Here is a 13,833-nt window from a genome sequence, read left to right as displayed (position 1 = left end):
GTAACGGTATTTTGTAATAGGATAGCTATACCTAATATAAGTAATATAAAGAGCATTGAAACACTGATTTGTACGAGTAAGACGCAGCACCCGAGTATGAATCAAATTGCCGAATGTTTTTACGTGTTTTCTTTTTCTTTTGTATCATAGCCAAAAATAAAAACACGTTCCTTGTTGTCACAATATGCACCCCAGATACACAAAAAGCAATGAAAGAGCATCTGAATATGACATTTCTATTGCTATCCCTTTCTCTTTCTTCACATTAAGTCAACCAATCGATGTGCAGGCTCTGTAGTGCGGGTAACTAATACCTGCACTCCAGTTAACGCACGGTACATGTTTACGATTTAATTATGACATTTTTTCAACAGAAAAAGCCTGAAACTATGATACATGCATTATATTTAATGCTTTTGGCAATTTAAATCAGGCAGGGATCCACCTCAGGACCCCTTCCTTAAGATGCTTTGATCTGTTTTTCCTTTTTTCTTTCCACAAGTGGCACAAAGAATAGTGTATAAGCACAAAACGGCTTTAGATAAATGCAGGTCACTAAATTCTTGTTTATTGGATCATTGGCACTTGCTGAGTTTTCTTTCATTGGAATTTCATTGGAAATACAGAATGTACACAATACCGCTTAATGTATTACGCTCATTCTCAATAAGACACAGCATTTGATGTTCCACTGGGTAGCTCTTATACGAAGGTTTTTCTTGAGGTCAAAATGTCGTTTGAAAGGTGGCTGCCACTTTGTCTAATAGGGACACTCTCAGTTTTACCTTTCTATCTGTTATTTTTCTTTTACAAGTACCATTAAGGCCCTAAAATGTAACATACGTTACTGTCGCCACCTAGAATTTTCAACTTTGAAATTGTGTCTCAGAAAAATAAGTTCCAGAATAAACGAAACATGTGCAATTAGTCATTGCTGTGTGTATATGAACTTTGATTATTGGTAAAAATTACATTTGACTCTTAAAATCTCATTGATATAATGAATGATCAAATGTCGCCAAATGCATATAAATAAATAGTGACAAACCTAAAACAATAATAAGTGGAACCGAAATTACATAATTGAATCGATGCATGCTTAATAATACAGCAATATATAATTATAAGTAAAAATAAGCTTGCAGCCTCTCAAAAATCATTATATTTTCGGAAATTTTCATTTTTATTCAAATCTTTTCAACAGCATTTTAAAAAAGAAACATACGTTACCATTATTTAAGAGCCAATCCATTCAAAGAAGAATCCAAACAAGAAAGAAAAATTAACATGTGTGTAAACTCTGATATATTAACCACAAATTATGGCGGGTTAAACGGTCTTGCGTCATTTTTTAACCCAATTTCAATGTAAAAATGAAACATACGTTACAGAAACATACGTTATCAACTTTTTAAAGTTAGTTTATCAAAAGGGAAATTGAAGTCAGAAATCACGTATAACAGCAACATTAACTTCTATTTGAAATTAGTAAGTAAATTTTGATAACTTTGGTCGAGTTTTAACTTGTTTAAGTAACCACAGTGAAACAAACGTTACTGTTATCAAACAGACTTTATATTGTTTACACATGCATATATAAAAACATAAAATCGCATTTTTATGACAATAGAATGATGTACATTTGATTCCTAAATAAAAAAGTCGATTTTACATGTAAGTTTCAATTCCGTGATTAAGTTCATAAATAAGCGAGTGTGAAACATACGTTACTCCAACTTACAATTCAACAATTTTTGAAAATTAAAGATAAAGTTGGGATTATCATGCCTGTTAGTAACGGTTACCTTGTATTAGATGTAAGAAGATACAAAATTATTTTTACAAGGGAAAGATATGTTAATAATACATATGTATGTTGATGTACCAGCAGAAATGTTAAAAATATTTTACCAGATATTGATGTTCTCAGCAACAACTAATTCGTTTCTGCAAAGAGCTTACTGACCGTATTTCATTCTATATATAATAATGTTAAAATAATATCCATAAATATACATTATTTTACAAAAAATAAAATTGTTTTCTCAACCTTTACTTGCATTTGAATAAAATGAAACATACGTGACATCCTATATGGGGATAAATATATAACTGCTTAGCAATAAATTTTCCAAATATTAAGAAAGTGAAAAGTTGAATGTTTTGAAGAAAAAAAATGCTAATACAACATTTGTGTATGCATTCGACCTCTCATAAATTATATATGATATATATCTTTGAATGAAGACATAAAATAATTCATTTCCAAAATTGACTATTTTTGCTTTCTACGAATATTTAACTTTGAAGAAATTAACTGAAAATTAGCAAGGGTACCCAACTTCATTGAATTTTCCTGGGTTAGAAAGTCCCTCTAGATAGAGAATTTACAGATTTTGATATATTTTAAAGACATTTGTTGTTAATATGCAGCCAATATGTTACATTATTAGATCTGAAATCTACGTTACCGAAGAAATGCAGTGTCATTACCAAAATAAATGCCATCCTGTTATATCATAGTTTCTTGTTCAAAATATTTCTGGCAAACTTGCAAAATACCCTAAACTTTTATTTCATCGATAAAAAATGACACAATGACAACATCAAATTTTTAATATTTTTCAACCTCAAATGCTTTATTTTATTGAGAATGGGCGTTTAAACAGAAGTACCGATAATAAATTGGCACTATGTTGCTTTTAATTAAATCAATTTAATCATTTTGAGACACAAACAACTAACAAATTTAGCTTTGACAGAACACAGTATTAAGGCATGAGCAGAAGCGGTTCGGCTTCGAGCAGTAATTACTTATATAGGTTTAATTCACAATGCAATACTAGTAACCGGATGTGTCTACTGGAACAGCACACAATATTTTTTAATCTGACTGTGCTCATGCACCAGCATTTGAATTTCCTGGAAAGGCCATTCCGTGCAATGAATATCCGCCAACATCGGGTTCAAGATACTGCATGTGCATTACCTCTTGAGATTGTCCTATTTATTAAATATACATGATAGACAAATATGTTGGAGTTTGTGAATGATAGAGTATCTTGTACTATCTATGAGCGTTGCTTGGATACGGCGGAGTACAGAGGTGTCACATATCAGTCAGTGTGTAAATATCACATACGTGACTGCCATCAAGCATTCACTAGGTTGCGTAGTTTTAGTTTTATGTGGAAGTACTACATTGAAAGTAAGACTAATCGATACTTAAGTGATTTTCTTTTCTTTTGATAGGGATCTGTTTGGCATATAACACAGGCAACTCAATCAATATAAAGGCTGGGTCTTCATAATTTCTTCAGAAGAAAATGACATCGGTTTTATTAGTAAACGTCTATATAAATCGTAGACAGCTATTCGCATAGACGTTCAACTGAATTGCCACCAGTAGAAAATATATTAAGTCATATTTATTTTTCCAGACGTACTAAACCGGTTTATTCTCCTGCAATTAAGTCTAAGGGCTTATCCAACGACATCTGTATATAAACAAGAGCCTATCTATATAATGCCATGTCAATGTAGCACTGGAGCCTTTGACAATTTTACGACAGAAGAAATAGTTCAGCAATTAGAGCAGAACCTAACAATAGACGCACGTTCCACTTCCGCAAACACACGGAAGTTAACGTCTGATGAAGATGACCGACTGACACCGGTTGCTGTTGGTAGGTTTCTGCTATTGGACTAATTATTTTTTGCTACACTTTCTTTAATAACGTATATGATGTAGTTAGCAAAATACGGTGATTTAATCATAACAAAAAAAATAAAAAGGCATATATACCACACACTTCAACATCATTGCATATATCTCTGACATGTACTTACGAAATCCTAGACGACTAATTAATAAGTAAAATATTTCTTATCATTTGTACATGTAATGTCAAAGTTCACAATTGCTCAGGTATCAGTTAAATGTGCAGAGGGACGGTCAGTAAATATCCAGACTTTTGACTCGTTCTCGAAAACCATTCAACACTTAAAAAAAATCTTTCTACTCTTTTTCAAAATATTCTCCACCTACGTCTACGTACTTTTGCCATCTTCATGGGAGCTTTTGTATTCCCGCTGTGAACCATGACGTAGACCTATGTTTTAGGTACTGTGTAACAGCAGATATCAAAGCCGCCCTGGTCTTATATTTCTTTCCAGCAAGCAATTCTTTCAGTTCTGGAAACAAATAAAAGTCACAGGGGGCAAGGTCTGGGTTATAAGGAGGGTGAGACAACAATTGCCATTTGTAAGAGTTGATTACCTCTACTGTAGCTGCGGCGGTATGGGAGGGGGCGTTATCGTGAAGAAGGAGGACATTTTTCTGTGCTAACCTGGGACGCATTTGCTTCAGCTTTTCTCTGAGATTTTTCAGACTTACTTCAGAATAGTACTTGGCGGTGACAGTTTGACCTTTTGGCATGAAATGAGTAAGTATCATTCCTCGTGAATCCCAAAAGGCAACAAGCATAACTTTCCGAAGGAGACAGCTTAAACTTTTTAGGAGGTGGGGAACCAGGTCGTTTCCACTGCTTTGACTGAGCTTTTGTCTCAGGTTCGGAATAATGAACCCACAACTCATCTCCGGTGATAATGCGGTTCAAAAACTTATCTCCTTCACGATTAAAACGACTTAAATGTTCTTTGCCATTAGTTACTCTGGTTGCCTTTTAATCTGCGGACAGCTGTCTAGGCACCCATCTGGCACTTACCTTGCTCATGCCTTGGTGTTCGTGTAAAATCTTGTGTGCCGATGCTTTACCGATGCTAAACTTGTTGGCTACTTCCTCCAAAGTTACTTGACGATTTTTGTTGACAAAAAGTTTAACATTTGCTACCATTGTTGGGGTCACCGCCTCAGGTGGCCGCCCAGTCCTAGGCCTGTCATAAACACTTGTTCTGCCTTCATAAAACTGAGAAACCCAGTTGTAGAAGGTTGAACGTGATACATATTCATCAGAAAATCTTTTTAAGACTCTGAAAGATGTGGCAGGGCTTTTCACCTTCTGCAACCAGAAACTTTATTACAGAGCGTTGTTCCTCTAACAAAGAGTCCATGATAGACGAAACACCTATAATAGATCAGAGGGCAAAATACTTTGTATACACAACTATCATTAAAAAAATAAACTGACCACGTTATTGGCGAATTAATATAGTTTTCACCAATATTATAATGTGTGTATATAGCTGCACGTGGAAAGAGAGGAGCATGAAAAGTCCGGATATTTTCTGACCGTCCCTCGTAGCGTAAATGTTAGCGTTACACTTAAGTTAGTAATGAAATTTTATGTTAATGAATTCTTTGAATAAATCAATATGATGCTCGCCAGAGGATCGCATAATATTATTTTAGTTAAATAGTAAATATTTGTTTTCTGAGATACCAGTTGTTTCTATCCCTAACAGTTTAATAATGTTAAGGCGTCATAGATTTTTCACGCAGTTTGAATTTTTTTATGGTTGTTTTTTGTTTTTGTTGTTGTTGTTTTAAATTGTTTGCTTTTGATATGACAAGTAAAATATAATAGTCTATTTCAAATATACATATTCGTTACTAATCTGAAAGGGCTTGATTCAAACTTTTATTTTATCGACAAAGGTAACGATAATTTTTACTGAATTAACTGGTGTGTTTTCAATTAGTCATTTTTTAATAAACATTTGAAATGATTTTAGAAATTTATAGAAACATCACATTTTCAAAGCTCCGTATCAGTTTATTATAGTACAGATGTAATTATATTTATTGATGCATTGTTGTCATAAACTTAAAAGAAGATGCTTCATCATAAGAATTATTTCGTAACAACCAATTTTATAACCTTTAAATTAGCTCTAATATTTGAACGGCCTTAAGATGTCAGAGAATTTTGCTTTACATATGCTTCCTCCTACTTCATACATATGAAAGTTTTATTGATTTATTTTTATATAATATAATTACTACCTTTTTTGACGAGTGTATGAATCCGTTATAGAATATTGAATTTATCGTGACATTATAATTGAAATTACTACTAAACAACTGTAAATAATTTTAAAACATTTAAAGTTAGATATTTTTTAGATATACACGAGATAAATATTTTCCTAAATCGGTTAATAAGCATTTAATGACTTCCATGATAATGGAAATAATTGAAATCAATCCTTTTGTGTGGTTTGAGAAAATCCTCTTATTAATTGCTTATTATTATAAAATTTTGTGAATACAATTACTTATGTCAGTTAGTTGAATCAAAGGACTCGGGCAAGAGTAATCTATAATCAACAAAATTAAATGTTCTTTTTTAAATAATAATGCATATCGAAGACAAACGTTCATATGGCGATTTAAAGTTATACATCCTTGTTTTAAAATCACATATGCCTCTTCCCTCTTACCTTTTATGGGTAGTAAGAATACGTAACCATTATGAAATTGTACAGAATCTGTAAGTAATGGTGTGTGTTTATGAATATGGAACCAAATGCATAATTGTCTTCTAATAACAAAGGTTGATGCATAAACTTTCCATTGAATATATACATGATGTAATATGTGACCATTCTCTGTTTTAAAAAGTCTAAAGTGTGAACTTTACCTTTTGGGTAGCGACATGGGTCTTGTCGATATGTGCTTGATATTTATGAAAAGTTATTTTAAAGTTGTTCAATGCAAGAGAAAGTTACAGTGTAGACAAATGTGTGAATATATAAAGATTTTTTGCATACTTTATAAGTTTATATAGAGGGTTCCATTATCTACGAACTCCGAGTGTGATCTCTACTTTTGAGGTAGAGACACACGTTTTCATCGCAGCACATAATTTTGTGCACAGAACATTAATTTTGTGCCAGATTATTTTATAATATCCTTCAATGCATAAAAAAGTTACAGTCCGAATATGAATGTGTAATTTCCACCTTTATGTGTGGGTAATGACATGTCGACGTGTTTCTTTGAAGTTGACCTGGAGATGATTAACATCGTCACATTATTATTAAAATTTCTGCCAAGTAGTTTTAATTACCTCCCTCTAGATCGAAAGATACAAAGCGGACACGAAAATATCAAATAATTCAAAATGCGACATTGACACGAAGAAGAACAAACATACGCTCCGCTCTGCATATTGTCTCATAATGGTGAATATTTCTGGCAAGTAGTTACAGTTTCCTTTCACCGGTTATATAGATACAGACCGGACACAAAACCTACTAACAGACCGGGTAAAGGACGACCAGGCGCATAATACGGGCATATAAAAAAGGTAAAGTCACAGGTATTCTGTATCATTGTCATTTATTATTATAGCCCAGAAATGACTCGTTTCACATCATGGCATTTAAGCTGCCGAACAGTCGAAGAAGGTTGTTAACCACGATGTACTTAGTATTTTTCGGTATGTTTTTAGCTTAAACTTATTTCAATGTAATTCAAATTAAAGTAATTATTCTACAACATTTTGCTTGAAATATTTCTGAAATATTAAAACACATATTTTGAGTTCTAGATAATTGTTTACGGATGACAAGGACTTAAAACAAGACACAGCATCAGTCACGAGACTGTTTACAATAATGATATCGTCAACATTTGGATGGTCAGCGCAACAGATTTCTTCGACCGACAGGAGCATTCTCTCAATCCCGAGTAGGAAATGTTCGCATGGAATTGGAAAATCCTTGCTGTCCATTATGTTATGTTTTTTGATAAAGATACTAGGAATATGTAATTTGAATTTTTCACCGCGCATTAAAAGGTGAACCAAACGACTTACTTCAATTTTCTCCCCAGTTGTCCTGTTGAATAGATAGTGAAGACATACTGCAACAAGCTGTTTGAAACAGACTGCAAGGTTTGCTGTTTCTTCACAGTGATAACCATGCTTCAGTACAAGTGTTTTCAAAACGTACGAGGATAAGAAGTTTACACTTCCGCCACTATTGAAAATATACTTTAATAGTTTATAACAGTCATTGTGATGAGTATCTAGACAACAGACAAGATTAACTTCTGTCTCTGTAAAGGTCAGTCGGAAACAAAGTGGACACGATGGTCCATGGTCGTGAGTCAAAACTAGCATAAACTTACCATGCTCAACAGTTTTGTTGAGAATATCTGTATGGAACGTGTCGTTTTCATTAATTATATCGTCGTTTAAGTCAAATTCAATTGCTGGGGTAATGTCCACTTTGATCGTTGTTTTACTTTTCTGAAGATTATAAGGCTCCCAGAGAAAGTGCTGAGTAAATGCCGGTCCGTTCTTTTGGACGCGTTTACCAATACGCATTAATCCTGTTCTTTTTGGGAGAACGCCAACGTCTGAAACACTTTGCGATATTTGTGCCACTTCGTACATCAAGGCATTGCCTAGGGTGTCAAAATCTCCTGGGAACATATCTGCAAATCCGTTTGTTGTAAAAAAGGCTTGCAGATAATCCCCTCGGAGCCATTTGAACCATTTCTTTTTTAAATCAGGATCTGTTACTTTTATATGGGCATAGCCTCTATCTTGTTTACATACTCTCTCAATCTGCATTCCTTTCTGTTTATGAATAGCAAGGTAGTCGAATTCGTCAGGAAATACAATACTTGTACTTTCTGCCATACTACCAACTTTTAGAAGTCTTGAGAATGGAAGCCAATCCACTTTTGATGTCACGTACGTTATAATGTTAGAAACAAGTGTTTCTACAGCATCTATTATGTCAACTGTCTCTTCTTCAGATATCTGGAAATTAATGCGCTCCTTTAGTAGATCACGGAAATAATAGGTCAGTTTACAATTCTTTTCTTCTTCTATAACGTCACTCTCTTTATATTCCGCCATCGTTTATCAATACAGAGTGTTATTTAAGAGAAAGGTTTTGTTTTAACTTAAATGCATCATCCAGTCAGTCTGTTTTGACCTGAAAATGTTTAAAAAAAATATTTTAAAATTATATACAAATACTTGTTTGATAAACAAAATGTTTGAAAATGTATACAAATACTTGGTTTAAATGTACATAGATAAATATGTTGACAATTTCTCAAGTCTCTGCCTACATTGTCACCAATGTAAATAAAGATCAGGGCATTATGCCAAGTGTGAATGTTACAGTTAAAATAACTTTACAATTTGTCATTATTATTTTCAATTTTATGTCCAATGAAAATGTCGTTAACTAATGAGTCTTGAGAAGATTTCTATAAATATCATTAATTTCATATTTATCTGTAACATTCACTTGATAAAAAGACAAGGACAGTCTTTTCACACTTTATTCTAAATATATAGCACATTCAGTTCACGTTGACATTGGAAAGCATATTATTACTTTTACATTGTCGCCCTCTAAGATGAAAATGATAGACTCTAAATGATAAATAAAGAATAAAAAATCTAGAAAATATATTTGTTTAATATATATGTATATGTATTTAATCAATTACTTTGTAGGTAGACTTTTAACTATGTAAGTCCATGGTCCATGGTATGTATAACAAGTTTGAAGTAACATAAGAGATAGTTACGTACATTTGTGGATAATTTTCAAGTATGTGTCATCTTTCATTTTGTGTAAACAATTGTTATAGATATGAATAAGTTAGAATGAGGAGTACTATCTTGCTGTTTAGCTCATGACATTTAAATCAAAACCATTGTCAGAAATTGGTTGGATTTATGACCATTCGTTTGACCTGATAAATAATGCATTTTATATAGACAATACATTTATAAATCTTTTTTACCCGCATTAGCTTAAAAGATCATAACGATTTATTTTTTCATTTCAATATGAAAGAACGTCAGATTAGTCTAGAAAAGGACATACTTTTTTAAATTTATGATGCCCACAAATAGTTAGGAATGTCAAATAATGAATTTTGAAATGGCTTCTCGAAAGAAACATTATGCATGGAAACTTCAAACTGGTACATGTAAACACATGTTAATGAAGTTAATAAATAGTTTTATTATGGAAGCATCCCTACACGTTTTCAATATTAACTGACTTTTTTGTGATGGAAAGGAGATTGTTTTCTTTGAAATATTATTCATAATGCGGCTGCAGAGCTTGTCTTTGGGGTCAGACAGACCGTATGCAAAATATATAAAACAGTTTACATCAGTTATGCAATAAATAAAGGTAGAAACGTTTTATGTGAATATTGCAAATCACTTGATTTGTAATTTAAACGTACCCTTATGTTTAATTGAAGCTACGGCAGCAAGAAACTCAATTGATAGTCCAGTATCACGCACAAATAAGTTTTTGTTAACATAGCACACACATAGTAACAAGAAGGGTTGACAAAAATGCAACACCTTTACTGAAAAAAAAACAAAAAAAAAACAACACACACACACACACAAAAGAGAAAAACAAATTATGATGCTAGGAGTTTTAAAGTGTTCTAATTAGTCTATATACAAGAAGAGAAGGGACACAAGTGGAAAATGTAATGGAACATTGCAGGTTACGGAACAATAGATTTCCAAGTTACTTAAAAAAATACCAGTAATTGCTACGTCTTAGTTTTTATTTATATATCTTTTCATGTGTATTGAAAATGAAACAGGTTAAATTATTTTCAGTACTTACATGAGTTATCATAAGATTTATCCAGAACATTGAATCTCAGTTGATATAATATCATAATAATATAATATCGTAAGTTATATCCAAACGTTTTCATAAAAAATGTAACCGATATGGTTAAATTGTGAAGATATATTATCAATAACATTTAAATCATCACCTTATCTACACAATAATCTTAAAACATAATTTGTTAAGTATTTGAATAACATCTTAAACAAATAAACGAAGACATGTTCGAATATTTGAAACTATACTGTATATATGAGGGTCATTCATTATGTTCCCGGACTGGGTCGATATCTTTGAAAAAGTCACTCTAATCTAAAGAATTACATACATTTGTGTGTTTTAACATATTTTTGATTTTCGATAAAATCTTTAAATGTGAGAGAAAAAAACTTTTTTTTCCAAGTTAACATTACTTTGGCAATATCTCATTACAAACGCTAAGGACTAATTTTATCTCACCAGTTGCTATTTGTTTTCGAATGTGTGCCGCCAAAACGTCACAATACAATATCTGACAACTGAACGAGGTATATAAAATGTGTCGCTGCACAATAATGAACAGGCTAGATATTTAAGATGGAGTAGATCGCTCCTCTTGAAAATACCTGTTTATACGAAGTTTTTGTTATTTATACACATTTTCATGTAATTTAATACAATTTTGTGAATGTATCAAAAACTCCTACTGCTCGTGCGTGCTCAGTTTTTTATATTTTGATTTTTTAACATATTTTACATGTTATATGACTATGCGACTGTTTTTTTGTTGTTTTTTTTATAAATAAAATAAAAAAAAAATTAATTCTTGCAAAACTACATGTTAAGGATTCACAGATAAACAATTATTTCGCTATATTTAACAGTATATCCTTCTTACAAACATAAACATAAATACAAAACTAAAAACTCAAAAGTAAAAAAGAGTTAAATTAAATTTTGAAATAGAAAGGAAGATATTGAGGTGAAAGCAAAACTACTATCTTGGGACACTACCTGGCCTTGAAGGTAAAACCTATATCTTAAATATATGTGACTTAAAAAAATTATTTTTGGCATTTCATTCAAGTCGGACAAAGTAAACAAATAGCTTAACTGAAAAAATGCATTATATCACGTGTTCCGACTTTTTTCAAAATGATAATTAACCTTGATTTAAAATGTTATAAAATTATATAGAAATGTTATATATTATAAAAAGGTTTTTATTTGGACGATTTCAACAACAATTAAATTGACTTTTTTATTTGCTAATATATATATTTCCACATTTTTTACAACAATAATCTCAATGTTAGGTCCGTGATCGTAAGGGGGAATTCTTAAACAATCGTCTTTTCCATGCCTTTTTTGGAGCAATTTTGCCACAAAGCTATAAAAATCTGGAAACAAAGTGATCCCTAGGAAGTATTAATCACAACAAAATTACAAGAGCATTGCAGACTCGGTTTGATTGAGTCTGTACATGAGGGATAATGAATACGTGCAACAGGGATCGTTTGTGTTTCTGTTAAAAGCTATTTTATATGATTTTCTTGTTTTTACCGTAAACTAATTCGGAATAGTTTGTCTATTAATTTCTACTACACTTCTATGTAGGACAAGGCTCTTCCGGTCAATTTTTTCATAGCATCGGACCGCGTCGTAAAAAGGTTAATACAAGTTTATTCCCTTATATAGTTAATGGAACAATTAATAATCATATTTGTAGAAGAAAATCATTGCTAATATCACATAATACGAACATCTTGCTCGAGATCATAATTACACTTTGTAAAATGCCGAGTAAAAACACAATGAAGAACCTATGAGGAACCTGGAGATACGTTTTGTGTTATGATTTATGAGTTTTGACTAACAACATATGAATTATTATTTGTAGTTTATGACTTAGAAATAGTCACTGTTATTTCATCATGGATGGTGGCTATGAGATAGAAAAGGTTAATTCACTAACGATTTCGATGTTTCAGAAAATGTAGGTATTTTTATTATTTTTTTTCATTATTGGAACGTCGGTGGTTCTACTCAAGGGAACCAGATGTATTATGCCACCAGTTAAACTCGAAATAAAAAACAACAACAAAATTGGTAAATGGGAGGACATCATGCATTGTTAGATGCATCAATATCGTCCTCTCAAGCTTAAGTTCCCATGATGAAATTCATATTGCTAGTGACATAATGGCTAGAAGTGTACAGTTTATGCCTGTGATAGGGAGTTAAAGAGGCATTTTGGAATTGAAATATATCAGTGAATTTGCTTCCATATCTTCAAATTTTGTAAACTTGTATTATCTTATCTTGCACCTATGTACATATATGCCTAGAATATTGATAGACTAAATGATCTAAATAACAAGATATCTCGCATCTAAATATATTCTATAACATCACGTAACTACAAAAACACTAACATTTTCATTTGTAAATGTAAATGGCCTACCGTAAATATCATCTAAATAATTTTAGGGTGGAATTTACCGTGGCAGCTTACGTAGAAAAGTACTTCTTAGATTTAAAGTATTCGTTTTTTTTTCAACAGACTTTCACTAATCTAGATATTATTTCTTGTTAAGATAAGATATGTACTGATATGTACTGAAAATATAACAATGAGGAGCTCATTTTCCATTAATAAGTTTCGTAAAATACAAGGTATTATTCACGCATATGTATTTTAACGTCGATAATCACTGAACATTTTAATGTCAGACTCCCATGCCATTCCATAACAAAATCGACGTATAGTTTTTAATAATCCTTAAGTCCCAAAGCTTCTCGTAACAATTTCAATACAAAGCAAGACAAAAAATTTCTTTGTCAAGATAAAAATCACTATTATTGAATTTAAGCCAGAAATAAAAAGGAACTCAGCACGATAACTAAGAAGAATGTGACACAAAAATATTTCACTACCGTTATTCAAATACAGTAAATAGAGAGCTGTTACGTTATACAATTTTGTTGTTTTTTTTATATTGGTTTGATATCTTTTTTCATTTCCTACTGTTTATGTTGTTTAAGTATTAAAACTATATTGTTTTTCTTTTATTTACAAATGATACAAGTTTGTAAAATCATGTCATCAAACATGTTAATAATATATAAGTGTATAAAGATTATATAAAGCCTTTGCTGCCAAACATAAACCATTGTTACGATGTAGCAACTTGGAGGTACTCAGTAAATATATTCATTTATCAAACGAACTTTAAATTCAAAATGTAATTT

General features: G+C 31.7%; 1 protein-coding gene across 1 annotated transcript; it reads right to left on the bottom strand.

Annotated features, from left to right (window-relative positions):
* Positions 1-7,451: 7,451 nt before the first annotated feature.
* LOC132727621 (uncharacterized) lies at positions 7,452-10,646 on the bottom strand. Its single transcript, XM_060713193.1, has 3 exons — positions 10,594-10,646; positions 7,782-8,913; positions 7,452-7,481 (listed from the first exon to the last, which is right to left on the bottom strand). The coding sequence occupies exons 2-3, from the start codon at positions 8,832-8,834 to the stop codon at positions 7,452-7,454; spliced, it is 1,083 nt and encodes a 360-aa protein (XP_060569176.1). The 5' UTR covers positions 8,835-8,913; positions 10,594-10,646.
* Between the last annotated feature and the right edge of the window lie 3,187 nt (positions 10,647-13,833).

This window comes from Ruditapes philippinarum, unplaced genomic scaffold (assembly GCF_026571515.1).
Source record: "Ruditapes philippinarum isolate M1 unplaced genomic scaffold, ASM2657151v2 ctg662_1_1_1_1, whole genome shotgun sequence".
Lineage (NCBI taxonomy): Eukaryota > Metazoa > Mollusca > Bivalvia > Venerida > Veneridae > Ruditapes > Ruditapes philippinarum.
Note: the sequence above shows the minus strand (reverse complement) of the source record. Positions and strands in the feature narration are given on the sequence as shown.